Source organism: Oratosquilla oratoria, chromosome 18, assembly GCF_046742065.1.
Source record: "Oratosquilla oratoria isolate Oo_2021 chromosome 18, ASM4674206v1, whole genome shotgun sequence".
In the NCBI taxonomy this organism is placed as follows: Eukaryota; Metazoa; Arthropoda; class Malacostraca; order Stomatopoda; family Squillidae; genus Oratosquilla; species Oratosquilla oratoria.
This window is the reverse complement of record NC_134794.1, coordinates 40,073,501-40,098,726: the sequence shown is the minus strand read 5'-3', so window position 1 is coordinate 40,098,726 and position 25,226 is coordinate 40,073,501. Positions and strand designations below refer to the sequence as shown.

General features: G+C 46.8%; 1 protein-coding gene across 4 annotated transcripts in view; it reads left to right on the top strand.

Annotated features, from left to right (window-relative positions):
- Window positions 1–18,850, top strand: part of LOC143034919 (ionotropic receptor 21a-like) — a 185,098-nt gene extending 166,248 nt beyond the window's left edge. For all 4 annotated transcript variants that reach the window (XM_076201265.1, XM_076201267.1, XM_076201266.1 and 1 more), the window contains 3 exons: window positions 9,738–9,881; window positions 13,472–13,674; window positions 18,379–18,850. In XM_076201265.1, the coding sequence (XP_076057380.1) occupies window positions 9,738–9,881; window positions 13,472–13,674; window positions 18,379–18,382 (351 nt within the window). In that variant the 3' untranslated portion in view covers window positions 18,383–18,850. The remainder of the gene's footprint in view (window positions 1–9,737; window positions 9,882–13,471; window positions 13,675–18,378) is intronic.
- The last annotated feature ends 6,376 nt before the right edge of the window (window positions 18,851–25,226 follow it).

The window sequence follows — 25,226 nt, the reverse complement described above, 5'->3', positions numbered from 1 at the left end:
TTTATTTCCTTTCGTTATTTTTCTTTTCACCTTTGCCTTTCTTCTTGCCCTACGCCCCCCTCCGCCTCCCCCTCCCCTCCCCCTCCTCCCCTTCCCTCATCCAAATCCGAGGGGTCGACTATTGTTGCAGTTCTTTATCCATCATTTCCCCCTCCCTCCCCTTCCCCTCCCTCTTCCCCTCCCTCTTCCCCTCCTCCTCTTCCCCATCATTTCTGTATTTCCTCTTCGCCCCACCTCCCCTCCTTCCCTTCCTCCCCTCCCCTACCCTCCCCTCCTCGCCCCTCTTCTGTATTTCCTCCTCGCCCCACCTCCTTACCCTCCACTCATCCTTCCTTTCCTCCTTGTTCCCTTCCGTCCCCTCGTACTCCTCCTCCTCCTCTTCCTTCCCCTCCTCCTCCTCCCCTCCTCCTCCTCCCCTCCTCCTTCTTCTCCTTACCCTCCTCCTCCCTCCCCTTCCCTCTCCTTACCCTCCGCCCTCCCCTTCCCTTTCCTTCTCCTCTTCCTCCTTCCCCTTCCCTTCTCCTTACCCTCCTCCTCCCTCCCCTTCCCTCTCCTTACCCTCCTCCTCCCTCCCCTTCCCTCTCCTCTTCCTCCTCCTTCCCCTTCCCTCTCCTCCTCCTCCTTCGCCTCCTTCCCCTCCCCTCCTCCTTCCCCTTCCCTCCTCCTTCCCCTTCCCTCCTCCTTCCCCTTCTCTCCTCCTTCCCCTTCTCTCCTCCTTCCCCTTCTCTTCTCCTTCTCCTTCCCTCCTTTTTCCCCTACTCCTTCCTTCCTCCTCCTCCCCTTTCCACCTAATTTTCTTCCTTTCCTCCTTTTTGTCCTTCTCCCCTTCACCCTTTCCTCCTCATTTTCGTTCCCCTCTCCCTCTTCCTACTTCCCCTCATTCTCTCCTCCTCTTCTTCTCCTTCCTCATCCTCGTCTTCCCCTTCCTCCTCCTCCTCCTCCTCATCTCCCCCTCCTCATCTCCCCCTCCTCCCCCCCGCCACCTTCTCATCATCCTCTTAAGTGGGATATTGTGTCTCGTCTCTCATTCTTCTTCTTTTGCCAGGTCTCCTTTTCTTCGTCCTCCTCTTCCTCTTCCTTTTCATCGCCCCCTCCTCTCCTTCCTTCTCGTCTTCCCCTTCCTCCTTGTCCTCTTCCCTCCTCATCTCCCCTTTCCCCCATCGTCCTCCTCTTACTTCCCTCCTCCCCCACCCCCTCCCTCCTCGTCCTTTTCACCTTCTCTTCATCCTTACCCCCTCCCTCTTCTTCCTCCTCCTCATCCCCTTCCCCCTCCCTCCTCGTCCTCCTCTTCCACTTCCTTCCCCTCCCCCTCCCTCTTCCTCCTCCTTTTCCCATTCCCCCTCCCTCCTCCTCTTCCCCCTACCTTTGTCTTCCCTCATAGTCTTCCTCCTCCTTTTTTCCTTCCTCCTTCATTTTCCTCTCATTCTCTACCCCCCTCCCTTTCCTCCTCCCTATCCTCTTCCCTTTTCATCATCTCCTCCTGCTCTCCTCCTTCCTTTTCCCCCTCCGTTTCTTCCTCCTTTTCTCTTCCCCCCTTCATTCTCTCTGCCCCTCATCCGCCATCCCTCTCTCTGCCTCCTCTCCCTCCCCATCCTTCCCTCTCCTCCCCTCCTCCTCTCCCTCCCCACCCCCTCCTCCCCTCCCTCCCCACCCCTCTTCCCTTCCCTCCTCACCCCTTCCTCCCCTCCCCTTCACCTTCACTCCTCCCTACCCCCTCCCTCCCCCTCCTCCCCTCTCGCCCTTTCCTCTCCCCTCTTCCCCTTCCCTCCTCTCCATCCCTCCTCCCCTCCCCCCTTCCCCCCTCCGCCTTGGCTTGAAGCTGTTGACGCCGACGACAATCGAGATTTTCCCAGAATCTTCCCAGATCTTCGCTTCTTTTCCCGGAACCTCCTCCAGGTTATTGTTCCCCTCCTGGAGGAGGAGGACGACGAGGGTGGGGACGTACCACCTCGCCCTCACCGCCTCCTGCAACACCTCCTCATCCTCTTCATCCTCATCTTCATCCTCTCGTCGATCCCCAAGCCATCCTTCAGGAGGAGGAGGAGGAGGAGGAGGAGGAGGTGAGCGCGCCTCACGACGTCCTTCTTGGGGCTTCGAGGTTGAGGTTGAGGTTTCCTCCCATTCGTCTAGGTCGTAAAGGGGACGATGAAGATGGGGGAAGGTTGAAATGGTCAGGGAACAACCTCGGGTATGCAAATTATATTGGTGTGGATGGGGGAGGGGGAGAGAGCGAGAAAGAGGTAGGGGGAGGGAGAGGGGAGTGGGGGAGTGGAAGGGGGGATTTTGGCAGTAGTAGGCCACCCTGTGCTGCTATTCTTGGGGACAATATGGAGTTGGTCAAGGAGAGAGTTAAGATTAAGGTTAGAGGCAGAATGGAGGGAGAGTAGAAATATAAGTGTCATTAGTGTTCTGTTTTTGAGAGAGTGGAGGGAGGGAGGGTTGTCTTAACGAAGTACAGTAGTGAAGTGAATTTGGTTAATTGAAGAAGAAAACTGAAAATGAATTTACCGAAATTTGAAAGGGAAAGGTACAAGATTGCCCTTTTTTTTTGGGGGGGGGGTCCGTGTGTGTGTGTAGGGGGGGTGAGGGTGGATGGGGGTGTGGATCAAGTCCACAAAAATGGACGAATGGGAGGTGGAGGAAGAGAGTAGGAGCGCCAGGAAGTGATCATTAGCTGCGGCCGATGCCGTCACCTTTGCTGGAAATCGGAGAGGAGTGCGGGATTCGAACCCACAATTAAGCACGCTTCTGATGATGCCACGGGCGCAGTGTCGTTAGGGAGAATAAAACGTGTGTGTGTAGAGGGTGAGGGTGGATGGGTGGGGTTGTGGATCAAGTCCACAAAAATTGACGAATGGGAGTGGGAGGTGGAGGAAGAGAGTAGGATCGCCAGGAAGTGATCATTGGCTGCGGCCGAAGCCGTCACCTTTGCTGGAAATCGGAGAGGAGTGCGGGATTCGAACCCACAATTAAGCAGTGTCGTTAGGGAGAATAAAACGAATAGATGAAGTAATACAAAGGAAGAGGATGCCGACAGAAGACCTTTTGGTCCATAACTAGGTCGGATGCGAAAAAGGAAAAATAATAAATAGATGAATGATTTAATAATTAAAGTACAAAAGAGATTAACCAAACTGATAAATGAACTCAGAATTTTACCTAACGAAGACAGGCTTAGCCACTTTAACTTACACTCTCAAGATTTCTAGAAAGACGTAGAGTGCGGGGTGATGTAATGGAAGTGTTCCAGTGGGTCAAGGGCTTAAGGATGATGCAGACAAGGTCATCATATTAAGACAGCAATGCAGGACTCGTACTAATGGAACTAAACTGGACAAATTTAGGTTTAAGAAGAAAATAGGCAAAAACTGGATTACCAACCGAGTGGTCAACGAATGAGACTCGGTTGTTTTGAGAGAAGGTTAGATAACTTTATGGATAGGGATTACAGGTGATAAGGGACATTGAACTGCCTAGTGTAGGCCTTATGGTCTCTTGCAGTCTTCCCCCATTCATATGTTGTATAAAGAAAGACAGAATTAAGGGGACTGGAAACGAAATTGTCTATGAAGATAGAAGCGCTGGTAAAATATAACCCATAAGATAGGGAGGGGGGGAGAGACGCCAAGGGACCATAAGGCCTCTACTAAGCAGTTCCATGTCTCTTACCACCTGTCGTCCCCATCCATAAAGTTATCTTTTCTCAAAACAACATGAGAATAGAGGAGAATGCAAGAGATCATAAGGCCTACACTAGGCAGTTCCATGTCTCATATCACCTTTCACTACATGTTATGAGAATGAATGATGGGTGCCTCTCTTCGAGATACTCGTGAATTGGCTGTGCCCAGAGTGGTACGAGTGCCAAGAGGTAGACAATGTGGAGTAGGCCTAGTCCTCTTTGCCCTGCGCTCGTTAGGTGACAGACTGCCGTATGGTAATAAAGGAATTTGTGAAATTTCGTGGTCGGGATGTCGAAGAAGTGGTAATGTGCGAGTAGGAGAACCATTATGTAGATGAGGATAACGAGAGGGATCATTAAAGGAAGAATATATTTTTATTATATATTTATATTTAACTCTGTATATATATATTTATATATATGTGTGTGTGTGTGTGTTTAAATATAACCCACTGTCGGAGAAACAAAGCAAAAGAAACAGAAGATCTGTATATTTCTACCACAACTGTTTGTTTCTTTTGCTTTGTTTCTCCGACAGTGGGTTATATTTAAACATTTTACAAATGTGCGACTACATTTTGGTTTTAAAAGTTGTTTGTGGTTGTTTGTGGTTGAATAAAGATATATATATATACAATGTATATATACACCAGAAAGTAAAAAAAATCTCGTGCGCCAATAGAGTAAAGTTATTATAGGCCTACATGGCCCCCCTCGCCCCCATCACCTCCAAGGAGGACCCTAATCCTCTGCTCAGCGCAGCATCCATGCGGGCTACCGATGGTCATTAAAAAGAAGCTGGGGATTCACTAGTTATCTTTCTCTAAGGTGAGCCCTGCGTTTGGCGTGCCGGGCAAAAAGTCGTTAGCGTGCAACCATGTTTGGCACGCGTGCCAAGGGTTGCCCACCCCTGGCATACACTTATTTTCTCTCTCTTCTCTTCCCTGTTCTTTCCTCGTTTCTCCATTTCCTTTCTTACACTCTCCTACCCTCTCCTCCTCCTCCTCCTCCTCTTCTTCCATCTCATCTTTCCTGCCAACCTCCTCTTCTTTTCTAACTCCTCTTCTTTCTTCTCTTTCCAACACAACCCTTTACCTCTCTTCCCTCTTCTTCACTTTCCATTTTTTTTATTTTGCTCTCTTTTTCAACCACTTCCCCAGTCCTATCTCTCTTTTTTCTGATTTCATCATCTTTTCCTCTCCACTCCTCTCTTCTCTTCTCTTCGCTCCTCTTCTCAGGTCCATCTACGTTGTTCCTCAGCATTTCTTCTTCCTTCTTTTTCATCTTCCTTCTTTTCCTCTTTCTTTATGCAATTCCTTCTTCTCTTGGTTTTCATTGTCCACAAGTCATGAAGTCACTTCTTCACCCCTTCTCCTCTTCCTCTTCTTTCTTGTCCTCCTCCTCTTCCTCCTCCTCCTTTTCCTTCTCCTCTTCCTCCTTCTCCTCCTTTCCTCCTCCTCTTCGTCCTCCTCCCATCTTTCTTCTCCTCGTCGTCCTCCTCTCCCCTCTTCCTTTTCTTCCTCGTCGTCCTGGTCTTCTCCTTCTCCTTTTCCTAGTCCTCCTCCTCCCCCTCCCCCTCTTCCTCCTCCTCCTATTCCTCCTCCTCTCCTGGGTTTTGCATGGCCGTCCAATCTCGAGCCTGTCCTTGCCAATTTCGTTCTCTTTCGCGTCCTTCCAAGTTAGCTTTCTGGCCATTTGCCTCGCCACACTTTTTCCGTCTCCACCTTTTTCCTCGCTTTCTTCCCCTACCCCATCCGTTCCATATTCGTTACCCTCTCATTTATTTTTCCTCTTCCTCTTTTAATCATCTTGTTTCTTCTTACCCTTTGTTGGTCCACCATGTATCTTTGTTCTTCTTTGTCTTTCTCCTTCTTCCCTCTCCCTATATATATTGTACATATATACATATATATACCAAATGCTTTTTCCCCCATACATGGGAGGTAGCCAAAAGACAAAGGCATAGGAACCATTCCCACCCATTCCATCCCCTACATATTCCACTCCCATCTACCCTCTTCCCTTCCTCTTATCTTGGCACCTCCTGGATGACGGGTCATCCCTGCATCTTGTCCACTGCCCTGGGTCAGAAGCAGTGTCGCAAGACACAGCACATCCACAGCAAGGCCGCTTCATAAATTCGGCGACCCCCTCTCCGTCCCCTCATGCAGAAAAGGAGAAGACGGGGAGAAATCCCTTCGGGCAGCGTCAATTTATTTCTCATACATACTCCCTTACCCCCCATCCCCCACCCACTCTCCCTCATGCATCACAACATCATCTATACACAACCATTCTCCATTCACCCCTATCTTCTGTCCTCTCCCGTCCTTCATCAACATACATTCCCCTCTTTCCCAATGCCCCTTTTACCCCATCCATCCATCTCATCCTAGGACACCCCCTCATGTTCACTCCTTCCATCTCTGCCGTCCACGCCTCTTTTACTAATCTTTCTTCACTCATTCTTTCCATGTGTCCAAACCATCCTAATGCTCTTTCATCAACCCTATCTCCCATCTCCCTTTCCACCCTTGTTCTCCTCCTCTCCTCATTTCTCACTCTATCCAGCCTAGTAACCCCTGTCATACTTATCAGGCATTTCATCTCAAACACATTCAAAATCCTTCTCTCTTCCTCTCTTATGTTTCATGTTTCTGCCCCGTACATTGCTGTCGGCACAATCACTCCTTCATACAATCTCCTCTTAGCATCCATTCCCAAATGTCTATTTCTCATTACACTTTTTAATCCCCAAGGCATTTACTCGCTTCTCTCAATCTACATTCTACCTCCACCCCCACTCCTCCCTTTCCTGCCACATTCGCACCCAACTATCCACTTCCTCCAGTCTCTCTCTCCCTTAATACTCACTTCCAGCCTGCTGCCACGTTCTCCCCTTGTACATCTCATCACCTTATTTTTACCCACATTTATCTTCAATTTCCTTATTTCTCACATCTTCCCAAACTCTGTCACTAACTTCCTCAATTCCTCCTCTGATCCTGCTACAAGCGCAGTGTTGCCAGCAAACAACAACTGGCTTATCTCCCACTTTTCTCCATTTTCTTTAACCATTTCTGATCCCCGACACACTACCCTTGCATTCACCTCGCGCACCACCCCATCCATGTATAGATTGAACAGCCAGGGCGACATAACACATCCCTGACGAAGTCCAACCTTTACCTCAGACCACTCACTCTCTCCATTTCTAATCCTATCACAAGCTCTACTACTCTCGTAAAAACTCTTGACCGCTCTTAACAGATTTCCTCCTATCACATATATCTGCAAAACCTCCCAGAGTACCTTCCTGTCTACCTTGTCACAAGCCCTTTCCAGACCCATAAAGGCCCAAAAATCATCCTTCACCTTTTCCTATAGCTTTCTTACATATCTGTCTTACCACAAAAATCTGATCTACACAATCCCTACCTGTCCTAAACCCACACTGTTCCTCACCAATTACTCCTTCTGTTCCTCTCCTAATCATCTCAATCAAGACCCTCCCATAAGCCTTCCCATCTACACTTAAGCTGATCCCTCTGAAACTACCACACTCACACTTGCCCCCCTTTCCCTCGTAAAGTGGAACCATGCAGGCACTCCTCCAGTCCTCCGGCACTCTACCCTCTCTCAAACAAACATTAAATAACCTCACCAGCCAGTCCACCATAACTGTACCTCCTTTCTTCAGACATTCTGCATGGCATCCATCCAGCCCAGGTGCCTTACCTACTCTCATCTTAACAACTGCTTTCACTTCATCTTTCTTTATTTCTCCTCCATTTTCCTCATAAAGGTATATATTGTACACTGCGTATATATATATATATATATATATATATATATATATATATATATATATGTGTGTGTGTGTGTGTGTTTCACCAAGGTATTTGGATCACGTGTTGGACTCGTGATCGACAGCTATTTCTCTCCCGGAGGAGAGCTCAGAGCTACCACTACTACTACCATTATACCACCAACAACATCACTGCCACCACTACCCACTCCGCTAACATCAGTTTCACCACCACGAACGTTTTCATAAACATTACCACCACTCCTATCACTACCACTACCACGCCATCTTTGGACTTACCTGAGGGGTTTCTCGTAAACGACCCCCCCCCCCCTACATTGAGTAGACAACTGACTTTAGAAGACATAAGGACACAATAATGAAGGAGGCTGACCATAGGTCCTACAAACATTAATCTGAAAACTTCATTCCCCATCGTCATCAACTCCCCCATACTCCCATTGTGACTTTATTTATGGGGTGAGGCTGCTTCCAGAGCGTCTCGTCGTCTAATCATCATCTCCCCCCCCCCCATTCCCTGGGGGACCGGGGGGGGCACAAGAGGCAAATGTCATAACTGGATTTTATTGCTCTGGATGCTGAGCCTTAACGACTTAGGAATATCCAGTCAGGTCTCGTTGGGTCCATCGCGCACGCACACACGCGCGCGCGCGCACACACACACACACACACACACACACACACACACACACACACACACACACACACACACACTAGATATGGTAATTGGAGAGTAGGAGAAGGGACAGCGCGAGCGTTGCTCCTTTCTTGTATACTTCAATTAAGTTAAACAATCAGGTAAACACGCACACACACACACACACACCCATGTTTTCTCTCATTTTATTGATCTATTTATTTTATTTTATTATTTTTTAATCGGAAATAGCGCTTCTATCCTTGCGGGCAGTGTCGCACCGGAGAGGTTATAAAGATAAAATGTTTAAGAAGTTTGAACATATACATTTGTGTATATATATGTATATATATATACATATATATATACACATATATATAATATATATATATATATATATATAATATATATATATACATATATATATATACACGTATTTTTTTTTATGGAGAATACTCTTCAGTCGTGCCTCTGGTCCATAGGGGTGTCACGTATGTCCTCAAAATGTTATGTATACAAATATATCTAGCTAATATGCCATATAGGCTTATATGTCATTAGATTCTTTTCCATCTCCTCCCAATGTCCTATCCCCGTCTCTCTCTCTCTCTCTCTCTCTCTCTCTCTTTCTATCTCGCTCTCTCTCTCTCTCCCTCTCCCTCTATAAATGTCTATATCTTTCACGCTCTCTCTATCTCTCTCTCTCTCTCTCTCTCTGTCTGTTTGTCTGTCTGTCACCGTCCCAGTCATGTAGCACTAATGATACGAAGTCCTTAGCATTTGCTCTTGATGAGGCTCTCCCTGATTGAGTTGTGAACCTTGGAGAGAGAGAGAGAGAGTTGTTATACAAGTGAGATTCGAACTGTTGACAAATAGGACACGATGAGAGTTCATTAAGCAGTGATGAATTATTCCTTTCCAATGAATCCACAGACAGGTGTGCACACACACACACACACACACACACACACACACACACACACACATACACACACACACACACACACACTTACGGAAAGGGGAGGTACTTGAAGACTCGTAGGCAATTTTTCTTCTTCGTATTATTATTATTGTTATCATTATTATTATTATAATTATTATTATACATACATATACCAAGGCTTTTCCCCCATACAACTGAGTTAGCCAAAAAGAAAAAGGAATAAAAACCATTCCCACCCATTTCATCCCAAAACACTCTCCACTCCCCTCCACCCTCCCTCTTATCTTGGCGGCACCTGGATGACGGGTCATCCCTGCACCTTGTCCACTGCCCTGGGTCAGAGGCAGTATTATAATTATTATTAGTATTATCATTATTATTATCATTATCATCATTGTTATTATCATTATCATCATTATTATTATTATCACCATTATTATCATGATCATTATCATCATCATTATCATAATCATCATATCATGATGATGATGATCATCATCGTTGTTATCCGTCATCTTCTCCCTCACCTTGCTCTTATTCTCCTTATCCTTCCCTCCCCTCCTTCCCTCCCTCTCCAAGAGAACGGGATCCTCTTCGCCTTCCTTTATCGCCTCTTCTTCTTCTTCTTCTTCCTCTTCTTCTCCAGGTGAAGGACTCGTACATGCTGAAGGAGCAGGTCTACCCAGGACACCTGTGCTGGTACTTCAAGAAGAACACGCCCTGGAAGCACAAGTTCGACCTCGGCCTCAGGAGGCTCGTCGAGGCGGGACTCGTGCCTCGCTGGATCAAGGTACGAGGAAGAGGAGAATAGGGAGAAGGTCTTCCCTTCTGGAGGAAGAGTAGAAGGAGGTGATGGTCCTCCTCTTTGGAGGAGGAGGAGGAGCTGGAGGAGGTTCTTCCTACAGGAGAAGGAGGAAGAGGTCTTCCTTTCTGGAGGAAGACGAGGAGGATATGGTGGTCCTCCTCACAGGAGGAGGAGGAGGAGGAGGTCTTTCCTCCTGGAGGAGAAGAAGAAGGAGGTGGTGGTCCTCTTCTCTGGAGGAGGAGGAGGAGGACGAGAAAGCTCTCAAGGCTTCAAGGTGATCCTTGAACTAGAGATCCTAACGTCGATATTAGACAAGGTTAAGTGTCAACCTCCCAGACCACTGAAGGATGAGGGGTGTGTGTGTGTGTCGAGGAGCTTACTACGCCAGAAGGCGCTGAGTAGCTGCGGCCGAAGCCGTCACCGTTGCCCAAGGATGCGCTTTGGGAGGATTGTAGGGGGAAGTACAGGTCATAGACAGGTAGTGCTGGGAATCGGGGAGGAGTGCGGGATTCGAACACACGACTCAGCGAATGTTAGGCCAGCAAGCACGCTCCCGATGACGCCACCTGGGAGTTTGCTCCCAAGGAATCCCTGTGGGAGTTGAGACTCCCGCAAAGGAGTAGTTCATCTATTCAGGACTGTAAAGTCCTCTTTCAACTGAATGAAGCCGTCTGATTTGAATATGAAACGCAAACACACACACACACACACACGGTGGTGCGGTTGGTAGAGTGCTGGGCTACCAGCATGGTGGTGATCATAGTACTTGGTTCGAATCCTGCCCAGGGCCGCAATTATTTTGGTATCGCTGCGCTTCGGGTCGTTACTCTGACTCTCGTGGGTGGGGAGTTGGGTGTGTGTGTGTGTGTGTAAGGTCATAGCATTACCCATAGATCGGTCATACGAGCTCTGAGCTCTCTTCTGGGAGGGAAATAGCTGTCGATCACGAGTCCAACACGTGAGCCAAAGACCAAGAGAATACACACACACACACAATTATATATATATATATATATATATATATATACATATATATATTATATATACATATATATATAATATATAATATATATTATATATATATATGTATATATATATATATATATATATATATATATATATATACTGAGAAGAAAGGACAAATGAGAGATTGGGTGGTTAAAACGAAGACGATCTAGGAATTGATTTACTCTAACGTTTCGACCAACTTGGTCTTCTTCAGAGAAGAAGACCAAGTTGGTCGAAACGTTAGAGTAAATCAATTCGTAGATCGTCTACGTTTTACTCTCACCACCCAATCTCTCATATCCATATACATATATATGTAATTATACATATGGGAATGGATACAAACAGGAGAGTGTATGTTGGGGTAATTGTGCCAACAGCTTTGTATGTGGCAGACTTGGAATTTAAGAAAAGCAAAGAGGAAAAGTTTGAATGTGTTTGAGATGAAACATCTGAGAAGCAGTGGTAGCTTTCGCAACCGCAACTCCAGCTGTCTGAGTTCGATTTCCGCCCAAGGGTGAAATAGTTTCAGTATCGCTGCGCTGCAAGCCGGTACTCCAACTCTCGTGGACGGGGGGTTGTGTGTACGTGTACGGTCACAGGCATATACTGTACGATCTCTGAGCTCTCACTCGGAAGGGTTATAACTGTCGATCACGAGTCCAACACGTGATCCAAGGCCATAGTGAGTCACACACACATGTATACATACACATGCAAAAAAAGGGGGCGGGGTAGTAATGAATTATAACCGAGCGCTTTCGTCTTATTTGGAGATCTTGAGTACAAAGGTAGTATGTACAAAAGTACATGTACATGTACTTACGTATATGTATGCTCACATGCTTGTGTACTCTTAGGTGTTACTCTTGTGGGCATTTCTGTGTACATTTCTGTGTTTGTGTACGAGTAGTTCCTCTTTTTGCCAGTGCAGAGTAACGCTCCCTTCACTCGTTCATAAATACGAGGAAGTTTTGAAGTCTGAATATGTGATAGGATTCCCGAGCGCTTGTGAGGCAGAGGGAGGGGGAGGTAGGGTAGGGGGGATTTTTTTTTTTTTTTTTTTTCCCTGAAGGTGAGGGAGGAAAGGAGAGGTATGGAAAGAGATGAAGGGAGATAAAGAAAGGGACACACACACACACACACACACACACACACACACACACACACCACCACCACCATAGTGGCCCGCAGTTCTTGGTTCTAATCCTGCCCAGGGCCGAAATTATTTCGGTACCGCTGCACTTCAGGTCGTTACTCTGACTTTCGTGGGCGGGGAGTTGGGTGTGTGTGTGTGTGCAAGGTCATAGCATTACCCATAGATCGGACCTACGAGCTCTGAGCTCTCTTCCAGGAGGGAAATAGCTGTCGGTCACGAGTCCAACACGTGATCCAAAGACCAAGTGAATACACACACACACACACACACACACACACACACACACACACATTCATTCACGGACACATACAAATGCACAATGACACACGCATATACGTACGCACATATATACATACATTACCGAGGAGATATTACACATATATCTAAAATCTTATAGCAGCTGTTAGAATATAACAAACTTCCAACTTAGACAATGGTTATTAGTGAGGTAGGGTTAAGCTCTGCAACGTGCCTTCTAACTTTATGCCTTCTGTACAACAGAGAAATTGCTTTATTCTTTTTGCAGCCAGACCAGTTTACTCAGCCGAGACTGAAACCGGGGTTATTCGGTTACGATGTAAAGTTTACGAGGTTGGGTTAGGATATGCCATATTGGCCCTCTAGCATGGTAATCAGGTACTCAGGCAGTTTGGTACTTACGTAGTCTGGTACTGAGTCAGGCAAACGTGAGTCTGTTACTAAGGGTATCAGGCACCCAGGCATCCTTAAGTCTGTAACTAAGGCTATCAGGAACTCAGGCACCCTTAAGCCAGTTACTAAGGCTATCAGGCACCCAGGCATCCTTAAGTATGGTACTAAGGCTGTCAGGGAATTCGGTACTCAAATAAATTGGCATTCAGTCAGTCAGGAACCCAAGTACTCTGACATACTTTTACTCAGTCAGGCTATCAACTACTCAGGCAACCTTATGCCTGATACTCCGGCAGTCAGGCATCCTCATGTCTGTTATTCAGGCACTCAAGCATTCAGGCAATTGGTACTCAGTCAGGAACCCAAGTACTCTGACACTCTCGTAGTCAAGCGCATTAGCACTCAAGCAGCCAGACTGTCTGGGACGCTGCTGCTCAATCTCGCCACTTCTCAGGCACGCGGACACTCGTGCCTAAAGATGATAGCGAGACGAAAAGGTGAATCCTAAATGAAGGACCTTAGCTCACTTATGCGGTCACGCGCACATGCATGTCTACATAATACACGAACCATTTCATATGTTCTTTGATACACAAAGACAATTTTTGCAAATTAAACTATGCTTCAAGTAAACCTCTTTTCGTCTAACTCTGCCTCCTCCCCTTCCTCCTCTTCCTCCACCTTTTCCTCCTCCCTCCACTTTCTCTTCCACCTCTTCCTCCACCTCATCTTCCACTTTTTCCTCCTCGTCTTCCAGCTAAAGACGGAGGATTTCATGGGCCGCGACTTCGAGCGCCGTCAGATTCTGGCGGCGAAGGAGACTCGGCTGACGGCCCTGACGCTGGAGCACCTGCAGGGGGTCTTCCTCATCTACCTCTTCATCAACGCCTTCGCCGTCTTCGTCTTTTTCTTGGAGGTCCTCTCGATCCAGATGGGCGTCGTCTCTTCGGTCTTCGTCGGGTAAGTTTGTGGTTTACATGTACCCCACAAGCATTCTAGCATCGGTGCAAATTGTATGCATTTGGAGTTGGAGTGTTTGGGACCCGACGCTGGTATTGATAGGCCAGAAAGGGTCACCGCAATTAGATCGCGTCTGGTCATGGCGTCGGGTAAGTCCCGCCTATATATACTGCCTGCCCCGAGCGGGCAGGCCAGTTAGTTCTCTGTACTCAACTTGTTATGCGTCACTAGGCCATCGCGGTCGGTCTCGAACTTCGGGGACCACACCACGTCTGTCTCTGACACACGTACCTTCAATAGAATAAAATATACAAACGAAACTGCGCGTCACTCTCTCCCTACGTCGCCTAGCCCAAGTAACACACACATATGTTACAAGTTCGCAGGAGGGGCATTGGAGAGGGAGGGAGGAGGAATGGCGTTGGAGAGAGAGGGAGGAGGAGTGGTATTGGAGAGAGATGGAAGGAGGATTGGCGTTGGAGAGAGAGGGAAAGAGGAAGGACGTTGGAGAGGGATGGGAGTTGGAAGGCGAGGGAGGAGGGGCGTTGGAGAGAGAGGGAAAGATTAGGGGCGTTGGAGAGAGAGTGAAGGAGGATGGGCGTTGGAGAGAGAGAGGGTGGGGAGTTGAAGATGGGAGAAGGAGCGTTGGAGAGAGGGAAAGAGGGGAGTTGGAGAGAGGGAAAGAGGGGCGTTGGAGAGAGGGAAGGAGGAGCGTTGGAGAGGAAAGAGGAACGTTGAAGAGAGGGAGGAAGAGCGTTGGAGATTGAGGGAGGGATGTTGGAGATGGAGAGAGGAGCGTTGGAGAGGGATGGAGGAGGAGCATTGGAGAGAAAGGGAGGGTCGTTGGGAATGAGGGGGTGCACTGAAGAGGGGGGGAAGAGTGAAGAGTGAGGGAGGAAGATTGGGTGCAAATGTCCATGGAGATGGTGGGTGGGACAATGTCCACGAGTATTCAAATGTCCAGGGGTTTATTTGTTCAGGGAAAAAGGTGATGAAGATATGTATGAGGAGTGGGCTGTGAGGAGGAGGAAAAAAAACTCCAAGAAAATTTTTCGTGAAAGATGGAAGAGCCGAAGAGTATTGCAAAAGGGGAGGATGATGGGGGAGAGGTCCCAGGGGAGAGAGGAGAAGAGAGAGAGAGAGGAAGAGAGGACTTGTGAGAAGAGAGAGACCAGGCTGCCGGGAAGCAAGTAAGGATGGGACAAAAGGATTACAGTGTAACCTAGGGTTGGATATTTTTCTTTAAACCTATAAATTTATAGCCCATTTATAGTCTTCAGGACACAAATTTCATATTTTGAGGGCTGGTGGAGGGGGTGGGGGGGGTCAGTGCACATCTGGGACAGCTACTTCTGTCCTTTCGTTATGTTGGCATCGTCTTCTGCTTTAAAAGAGGTCAAGTCTCATACTACACTCTCGCATCACACTCTCACACCTCACTCGCACACCTCACTCTCACATCACACTCTCACACAACACTCTCACTCACCATTTTTTACCCTTTTTGTATTGTGTATTTTGTATTGGATAGATTTAAATGCGTGCATAGAGGGTTTAGGAAGAAAGGTCAATGTAATAGTACTGGGAGACCTTAATGCTAGGGTGGGAAATGGTCCAATCGATGGAGAGGTTGGGAAGTGTGGAGTTCCAGGAAAGAATCGTAGTGGAGAGTTGATGGTGGAAATGTGTCTAGAAAGAGAGTTGATAATAGTAAATACAGTGTTTCGGAAGAAAGTCAAGCATAAGTACACATGGGAGAGGGTGGTGGAGGGAAGGGTGGTAGATAGAGTGCTAATGGATTATGTAGTGGTAAATAGGATTATGATAGGAAGAGTTAAGGATGTACATGTGCTAAGGGGAGAGGGTGGGGGAATATCAGATCATTTTTTGGTGGAAGGTAAGCTGAGAGTGGAGGATAGATGGAGAAAGAGGAAAGGGACAAAAGGTAGGGAGGTTCTTAGAGTGAACTCCTTGAATGAAAAGGAAAATGAGAAGGAGTACGAAAAGAAGATGAAGGAGGAGTGGGAGGGAGTAAAGGATGGAGCAGAGATGGGTGTGGAGGAGGAATGGGGATGGTTCAAGGAGGGAGTCTTAAAGTGTGCAAGGATGGTGTGTGGAACAAGAAGGACAGGGGGAAATAGAAGAAAGGGTAGTGAATGGTGGGATGAGGAAACAAAGAAGGTTGTAGAAGAGAAGAAGCGAGCATTCACAGATTGGTTACAAAAGAGGACGGTGGAGTCATATGAGACGTACAAAGAAAAGAAAAGAGAAGTAAAGCAAAAGGTAAAGGAGGCAAAGAGGAGAGCAGATGTGAAATGGGGTAAGAGTATGACAGAAATTTTTGAAAGTAATAAAAAGATGTTTTGGAAAGAAATTAAGAGAGGAAGAGGAGGCGAATCAAGTAGGGAAGAAAAGGTAAAAGGTGCAGATGGAGAGATGATAATGGAAGAGAAGGCAGTAAGGGGAAGATGGACAGAATATTTTAGGGAGTTGCTAAATGTGAAGTGGGATAGGGAAGGAAAGATCGCTGCAGTGGGAAATGCGAAGAAAATGAGAGTGAGGAGAATGTGGAAGAAATAAGGAAGGATGAAGTGAAGACAGTTGTTAAGATGATGAAAGCAGGTAAGGCACCTGGTCTGGATGGATGCCATGCAGAATGTCTGAAAAAGGGAGGTACAGTGATGGTGGACTGGTTGGTGAGGTTATTTAATGTTTGCTGGAGAGAGGGTAGAGTACCGGAGGACTGGAGAAGTGCCTGTATAGTTCCTCTTTACAAGGGAAAAGGGGACAAGTGTGAATGTAGTAGTTTCAGAGGGATTAGGCTGTTAAGTGTAGTAGGGAAGGCTTATGGGAGGATCTTGATTGAGAGGATTAGGAGAGGAACAGAAGGAGTAATTGGTGAGGAACAGTGTGGATTTAGGACAGGTAGAGGTTGTGTAGATCAGATCTTTGTGGTAAGACAGATATGTGAGAAAGCTATAGGAAAGGGGAAGGATGTTTTTTGGGCTTTTATGGATCTGGAAAAGGCTTATGATAGGGTAGACAGAAAGGCACTGTGGGAGGTTATGCAGATTTATGGGATAGGAGGAAAGCTTTTGGGAGCTGTCAAGAGTTTTTATGAGAGTAGTAGAGCTTGTGTCAGGATTAGAAATGGAGAGAGTGAGTGGTTTGAAGTAAAGGTGGGACTTCGTCAAGGATGCGTTATGTCGCCCTGGCTGTTCAACTTATACATGGATGGGGTGGTGAGAGAGGTGAATGCTAGGGTAGTGGGTCAGGGATTGGAGATGGTTAAAGAAAATGGAGAAAAGTGGGAGGTGAGCCAGCTGTTGTTTGTGGACGACACTGCGCTTGTGGCAGGGTCGGAGGAGGGATTGAGGAAGCTGGTGGCAGAGTTTGGGAGAGTATGTGATAGAAGAAAGCTAAAGATAAATGTGGGTAAAAGTAAGGTGATGAGATGTACAAGGGGTGAAAGTGGCAGTAGACTGGAAGTGAACATTAAGGGAGAGCGACTGGAGGAAGTGGATAGTTTTAGATACTTGGGTGCAAGTGTAGCAAGAAAAGGTGGAGTGAAGGTGGAGGTAGAATGTAGATTGAGAGAAGCGAGTAAATGCCTTGGTGGATTAAAGAGTGTAATGAGGAATAGACATTTAGGAATGGATGCGAAGAGGAGACTGTATGAAGGAGTGATTGTGCCAACAGCACTGTATGGGGCAGAAACGTGGAACATAAGAGAAGAAGAGAGAAGGAGTTTGAATGTGTTTGAGATGAGGTGTCTGAGAAGTATGGTGGGGGTTACTAGGCTAGATAGAGTGAGAAATGAGGAGGTGAGGAGGAGAACAGGGGTGAAAAAGGAGCTGGGAGATAGGGTTGATGAAAGAATATTAGGATGGTTTGGACACATGGAAAGAGTGAGTGAAGAAAGACTAGTAAAAGAGGTATGGAAGGCAGATGTGGAGGGAGTGAATATGAGGGGACGTCCTAGGATGAGGTGGATGGATGGGGTGAAGGGGGCTTTGGGGAAGAGGGGAATGTCTGTTGAGGAAGGAAGGGAGAGGACGGAAGACAGAGGTGAGTGGAGAATGGTTGTATATGGTTGATGTTGTGATTGCATGAGGAGGAATGGGTGTGGGGTGGGAGGTGGGGTAGTATGTGTGAGTAATTTTGACGCAGACCGAAGGGATTTCTCCCCGTCCTCTCCTTATATGCAAGGGGGACGGAGAGGGGGGGTCGCCGAATAAATGAAGCAGCCTTGCTGTGTCTTGCGACACTGCTTCTGACCCAGGGCAGTCGACAAGATGCAGGGGGATGACCCGTCATCCAGGAGGTGCTCAGATGAGAGGGAGGGTGGGAGGGGTGTGGAGTGTATTTAGGGATGAAATGGGTGGGAGTGTTTTTATGCCTTTCCCTTTTTGGTTACCTCCCTTGAAAAGGGGGAAAAAATCCTTGGTATATGTATGTATTGTGGAGTATTTTGTGTACTTTGAACTTGCTATGGGGGGAGGTTAATTGTGTAATCGAGGGGAAGGAGGGGGGGAGGGGAGGTTGGCCTCTGGGCTGACAGGGGCCTTGACACTTCCCCCTCCCTCCCCCTTTAACCCCCCTAATGCCAGGTGACTGATTTATTCATTTGAAAGAAATCCCCACCCACACCCCGTTTTCTTCCACTACCTGAAGCTCAAAATTCGTTTTCTTCTTCGGTGTCAGGTAATTCGGGGGAGGAACCTGGCCAGACCTTCCTCAGGAGCTCAACGATCTGTGACCTGGAATTCAAGAAAAAGTGATAGACGACGATAGAATATTTATCATTATTATTTAGCTTAAACACCACGTCGTTGAGGACGATTGGGGCCGGTGACAGGGCGTCGGAGAGTTTCATCTCACTCCTGCCCATTTTTAATCCCCCCGTCAGGAGGTGCAGCCCTGAGGGGCTGGCACTCTGTTCCCGGACTGAGCCCAAGATATCTCTCCATCAACTCCAATTGTATTCCTTCCTCTTTTTCACACACGGAGGGCTGACAACCGGCGACTGCTCCCCACTCTAACTCAACACAGACAACAGGCCAGATTTGTTTCCCAGAGAGATTACGGGGGAGGGCGCGGGGACCGTTGCCGGCTACTGTGGGGCAACAATGAATTGTTACCCTTACAGAGGCAATTGACCAATTACATTTTTTTTTTTTTTTGTATTATTTGCAAATGGAATAAAGAATAACCTTCAGATTGTTTTGTGTGTCCTTTACAAGTGCACCCATCACGTTACTAGCCAGAATAAAACATATAAATCGACACTTTAACCTCTTGGTCTGAGGAGCAGGGCGGGTGACAGGGATGGCACTCCATCCAGAAGAAGCTTAGAAATAGGAGGGCGCGTGCCTTGGCTGGCTACCACCCTGACAAGGGGGAAAGAAACCTTTTGGTCAGTTGAATAGATGGATATCCCTCCTTTCCCTTCATTCTTTCCCTTCCCTCCATTTTCCCTTCCTTTCCTCACTTTTCCCTCCATTTCCTTCACTTCCCTTTCTTCCCTTTATTCTCTTCCATTCCTTTCCCTTCCTTTATTTTCTTCTTTCCTTCCCTTTCCTCCATTTCTTCCCTCCACTTTCCCTTCTTTTCCTCCCTTTCCCTCCATTTCCTTCCTTTCCATTCCTCTTCCCTTCCATTCCTTTCCCTTCCTCCATTCTCTTCTTTCCTTCCTTTCCTAATTTTCTGTTCCCCTTCCTTTTCATCCACTTCCCCTTTCCCTCCCTTTCATTTTTCCCTTCCCTTGTCATCCTTTTCTTCCATTCCCTTTCTTTCCCTTGCTTTCCTCCTTTCCTTCCGTTCTTCACTTCATTTCCCTTCCCTCTACTTCCTCCCTTCCCTTCTCTTCCTTTCATTCCCTCTCTTCCTTCCCTTACGTTTCCATCCCTTTCCTTCCTTCCCATCCCTTCGTCATGTCGGCCATGCGTGCTCTTGGGGCCCCGCCACAATTGAGGCTCTGGCTGGGTGTTGGCCCGAGCGGCCCTCCAGCTGTGACCAAAATGACCCGAAAAATCTTCCCTCCCTTCCCTTCATCTTTTCCCTTTCCTTCTCTTCTTTCCCTTACCTTCCATTTCATTCCTTCCCCTACATTTCCTTCCTTACCTCTTCCCTCAACGGATTCCCTCTTCCCTCCTCTCCTCCCTCCTTCCTTCTCCCTTCTTACCTCGTCCCCCTTTCCACTTCCTCTTTTCCTTCTCCTTCTCTTCCTCCGTCTTTTTTCTTTTTTTATTTCTCTCTCCTTCTTCCCTCCCCTTTCTCCTTCCTCCCTCTCCTTCCTTCTTTCCTCACTCCCTCTCTTCCTCGCTTGCTCTCCCTTCCTCTCACCTCTTCATCCTCTTCCACCTCCCCATACATCACCTCCCCTCTTTCTTATGTATTTTCCCCTCGTCCCACGGAAGTTTTCTCTCTCTCTCTCTCTCTCTCTCTCTCTCTCTCTCACACACACACACACACACACACACACATATTAAAGGAGCACAGAAATAAAAATTCTATTCAAACGAGTTATCATTAACAATTACTAACAAATCTTAAATTATCATAATGATCAATGATAAGTTATTATAAATCTAGGTTATCTTAATTTCTTGTACAATTAATAAACAGACGAAGCCTGTCCAACCTCCTCAAACCCCTTAACTGAGCAAGATCATCTTTCAATGGTTAGAACAAACTTCTTAATCCACGTCACCTGTTTTCCAACATTTTCCGACCATAAGACCCGCTGTTGTCATGTCTAAGCAGTCCAGCACCCGTATCCTCTTATAAGAAGGATAAAAGAAAGTGAAGTGTACTGCTTGATGATTCATTTTCTCGATTCCATAGAACTGAAACAAATCGACAATATTGTTTGTAGAAGAAATGAGAACACCTTAGAAAAATAAAATATAATGGAAAAAGTCAAATATGCACAACTGGGTAATCAATGATACATATATTTATGTGAATTTTGTGTGCATCACCTCCCAGCAACACCTATAATTAATTGATTTCAGCACCCCCAGGTTGGGAAACGCCGCCTTAGGGCAATCAGTAGAGGCAGGGTTAACCCCTAAAACCTCGAGATTGATTCCTATACTCGTACTTGGCGACAGCTGCAGGTTGAAGTCTTGAAAACAAGAAAACGGAAGAAAAAGTGAACGGAGTAAAAGGGAGTAATAAAGAGGAAGATGAAGGGGGGCGGGCTGAGTAAAAGAGAGTAATAAAGAGGAGGACGAAGAGGGGCGGGGAGAGTAAAAGAGAATAATAAAGAGGATGAAGAGGGGCGCCATCTGTTAATAGAGATCAGAGGACAGAAGACTCTAATGTTAGGGGTTTATCTCATGAAGATCAAATAGAAGAAAGTTGGCACCCATCATGCATTGGGCACCCGCTACATCCACAAAGCAAGATCAAGAAACCCTAAGGAGAAGGAGGAGGGAGGCCACAATGAGAGAAGGGCAAAGAGGTGGGAGGGAGGGACCCCCAAAAGGTGTCCACCCCCCCAGCCCCACCCCAGCCCCACCCCAGCCCCGTCAGAAGGCCAAGAATGTCAATCGGGGATCTAGGGAAAGGTATTAGGACGGAGGAGGAGGAGGAAGAAGTCTAGGTGAGGTGAATGTTAAGGAACAATTTATCAAAAATCGTTATTGGAGAATCGGCTGAGAAAGTAAGAAGAAGAAGAAGAAAATGAAAGGGGAAAAAGGGGGGAAGGAATTAGAGAAAGGTGAGAGAGAGAGAGAACAAATACTTCAACGTAACATGACTGATTTAATGAAGGGAGTACTGACTGCATGTTTTATGATATTTAACACTCCAGGAACCTCAGCGACATCCCTACGGACCAGAGCCACGCAGCATTTTTTATGAATGACTCAGAAATAAACAAACAAATCACTTTTATATTTCTATTCTCCCCTATGGTCGAGGATCAAGTACTGCACTCGTGATCGATAGCTATTACTCTCCCGGATGAGAGCTGTGTGTGTATGCGTGTGGGTGCGCCTGTTTCTGTGCGTGTATGTGTGTATGCGTGTGTATGTTTGTGTACGTGTGTGTGTGTGCGTGCGTGTCTGTGTGTGTGTGTGCGTGCATGTCTGTGTGTGCGTGTGTCTGTGTGTGTGTGTGTGTGTGTGCGCGTGTGTCTGTGTGTGTATGTCTATGCGTGTGTGTGTGCATGCGTGTCTGTGTGTTTGTGTGTGTGTGTATGTCTATGCGTGTGTGTGTGTGTGTGCACGCGCGCGCGCGTACATAGGGGGAATACACCAATATTCATCATCGCCTCATTAAAAGAAAACTCACCATCACTTTTGTCGACTGACATAGTCGCTGCAAAATAAATAAGTAAATAAATAAATAAAAAGTAAAAAAAATAAAATAAAAAATAAATAAAAAATCTGTCCATGACGCAGGGTTAGGATTCATTTATCAAAAGAAACAAAAGAAAAGAAAAAGAAAAAAAGATAAATTTTCTTATCAATATACGGGTCGCTGCTCCCTTCACAGGATCGATGCTCTTCCACCCCCTTCCCCCCTTACTACGGGGGGAAGGGGGGGCGGGCGAGCGGCGAGTCAAAGCAGGTCTCTACATCATAAACAAATGATATCCAGGAAACCAATCTTACCTCGATTACATGACGCGAGCCTCTCTCTCTCTCTCTCTCTCTTTCTCTCTCTTTCTCTCTCTCTCTCACACACACACTCTCTCTCTCTCTCCCCTCTCTCTCTCTCTCCCCTCTCTCTCTCTCCCCTCTCTCTCTCTCTGTCTCTCTCTCTCTCTCTCTCTCTCTCCCCTTCTCTCTCTCAACCAGGGAGTACCCCCGTGAGTGCACAGGTCTTCCTCCCGAGGACAATCTCACCTATTTCTCACGGGAGAGTGTGAGAGGACCCTACCGTACTCACGTCGCGTCCTTCTCACGGACCAACTGGCTTCTCCGAGAGACAGACCGGGAGGGAAGGAGGGAGGGAGGGAAAGGGGGTAGGGGTAGGTGGAAGAGGAGGAGAAGAGGTGAATAGGGACGGGGGGAGAGGGAAGGGGGAGGGGTGGGAGGAAGAGGCGGAGAAAGAAGGAGGAGGTGGAGGAAAAGGGGAGGGGAGGAAGGACGGAAGGGGTGAGGAATGGGAGGAAGAGAGGGAGTGAGAGAAGGAGGGAAGAAAGGGAGGAGGGAAGGGGAGCAGTGGGTGGAAGAGGGGGGAGGGGAGAGATGGAAGTGAAGGGGGTGAGAGTAATGGGAGAGAAGTGGTTGGAATTAGGTGGGAGGCAGAGTTGGAGGAAGGAGGAGTGGGAGGGGAGGAGCACAAGGAGAGGAGGAGGAGGAGAGGGCGTAGGAGGAGGGGAGGGGAAGAGAAGGAAAAGAATGGGAGGGGAAAAGGAAGAGGAGGAGTAGGAGGGGAAAAGGAAGAGGAGGAGTAGAGGAATAGGAGGTGGGAAGAGGAGTGAAGGAGAAGATTGGAAGAGGAGGAGGGAAGAGGAATAGATGAGGAAAGGGAAAAGGAGCAGAGAAAGGGAGGGGAAAGGAGGAGAGGTGGGGAAGAGGAGGAGGAGGGAAGAGGAGTAGAGGAGGAGAGGGAAGAGGAGGAGGGAAGGGGGAAAGGAGAAGTAGGGAGAAGAGGAGGAGGAGGAAAAAGGGGAGTAGAGAAGAGGAAGAGGGGAGGGGGAAAAGAGGAGAAGGAGAGGAGTAGGAGGAGAAGGGAAGAGGGGCATAGGAGGAGAGGGAAGAGGAGGAGGGGAGGGGGAAAGGAGGAGATGAAGAGGCGTAAGAGGCTGGTAGATAAAGATAGATAAGGTAGATAGAGGGGTAGGTGATGGGGATTTCTTTCTACGAGTTGGATGTTTGGTAAACAATAGCCGCGAAGGAGTTGCATAATCTCGCTCCTTGTCTAAAGTTTATAAACACCCGCTAGGGACCAGATTTTATTACTCTATTATGCTGATGTAACAATATGTAAACTAAGCCATTCATGCATCGATATCGTGATTGCTTGAGTAAGCAGTATTGCTTAAGACGTTGTAACAGTCTTTCTGATTGGAGAAAGGGTGGAGGAGGAGAAAAAATCATTGGTTCACGGGAGTAAAGTCACGCCCTTAGGGGAGGCACTTAGATGTAACAGTAAAGATCATTGGACTGGGGAAGTCGTGACGTCGGTGCGAAGGTGGCTTAGGACGTAAATTGAGGATCCCAGTTGGGAGTCCCTTGGTGTAAATTGACAAGCCAAGTGTAATATTATTCGGGAAGAAAAGAAGAAAACTTTTACCTCCGTTTAATTCACCCCATAAAGAAACTTTACTTACTTCCTACAGAAAGATATGGTAAAAGAGGTGAGAAGGGGGAGGGGAGGAAGAAAAGAAGACAAAGAGAGGAGGGGAAGAGGAGAAGAGGAGTAGATTGTGTGTGTGTGTGTGTGCGTGTGTGTGTGTAGGTGTGATTCGCCATGATTCTGGATCACGTAGTGGACACCGTGATCGACAGCCATTACCCTCCCGGATGAGTGCTGAAAGTATGGTCCGATGTCACGTCTACCATGCACTCAATCAGTATCATACATGAAATTTACATTATGCACTCCCCAGTTACATGAAGCATGAAACTCCTGAAACCAGTCTTATGTAAAATGAAACTCATGAAACCAGTTTCATAAAACATAAATAAAATAAAACCAGTTTCATGAAGCAAAAAACTCACGAAACCAGTCTCTTGAAACATGAAACTCATGAAACCAGTTTCATGAAACATAACAAATAAAACCAGTTTCATGAAGCAAAAAACTCACGAAACCAGTCTCTTGAAACATGAAAAACATGAAACCAGTCTCATGAAACTCATGAAACCAGTCTCATGAAACATTAAATCTCCAGAATCAGAGTAGGACATGTATATGTCACGCACATTTTGTGAATGTGCACAGATTATGAATATTCCTAAAACGTGCAGCACCAATATTCAATTCGTAGTTGGACGCACAGAAAATGAGTTTATTAGACATGATATACACAAGAGTGATACTAAGGTGTGGAAGAACCTAACCTAACCTAACCTGACATTCTTACGAATCTTCCTAATGTGTGCATGTCTAATGGATTCGTTATCTGTGCGCCCATTTATTAATTTTAGGTGCTGCACATTTTTTGAATATTCATAATCTGTGCAAATTAACAAAATGTGTGGAACACGTGGACCCCCTTTTAGTCGAGGTTAGGTTAAGTTAGGTTTGGTTGGTTTGGTTAGGGTAGGTTCGATTAGGTTACATTAAATTAGCTCAGGTTGGTTATGTTCGATTAGTTTGGGTTAAGTTGATTAATTTAAGTTAGGTTAGATTGGTTAGGTTAGATTAGGCAAGGTTAAGCTAGATTAGGTTGGATTAGGTTAGGTTAAGTTGGATTAAGTTAGATTGAGTTAGGTTTGGTTTGGTTAGAATAGGTTAAGTTTGGTTGGGTTAGGTTAAGTTGGGTTAGGGTAGGTTAGGTTATGTTAGTTATGTCACCTCACAATGTTTAGTGCATGACTCTCCCTTCGGGGTAAGTTTGGGCCAAATCGGTAACCTGATAATGTTCG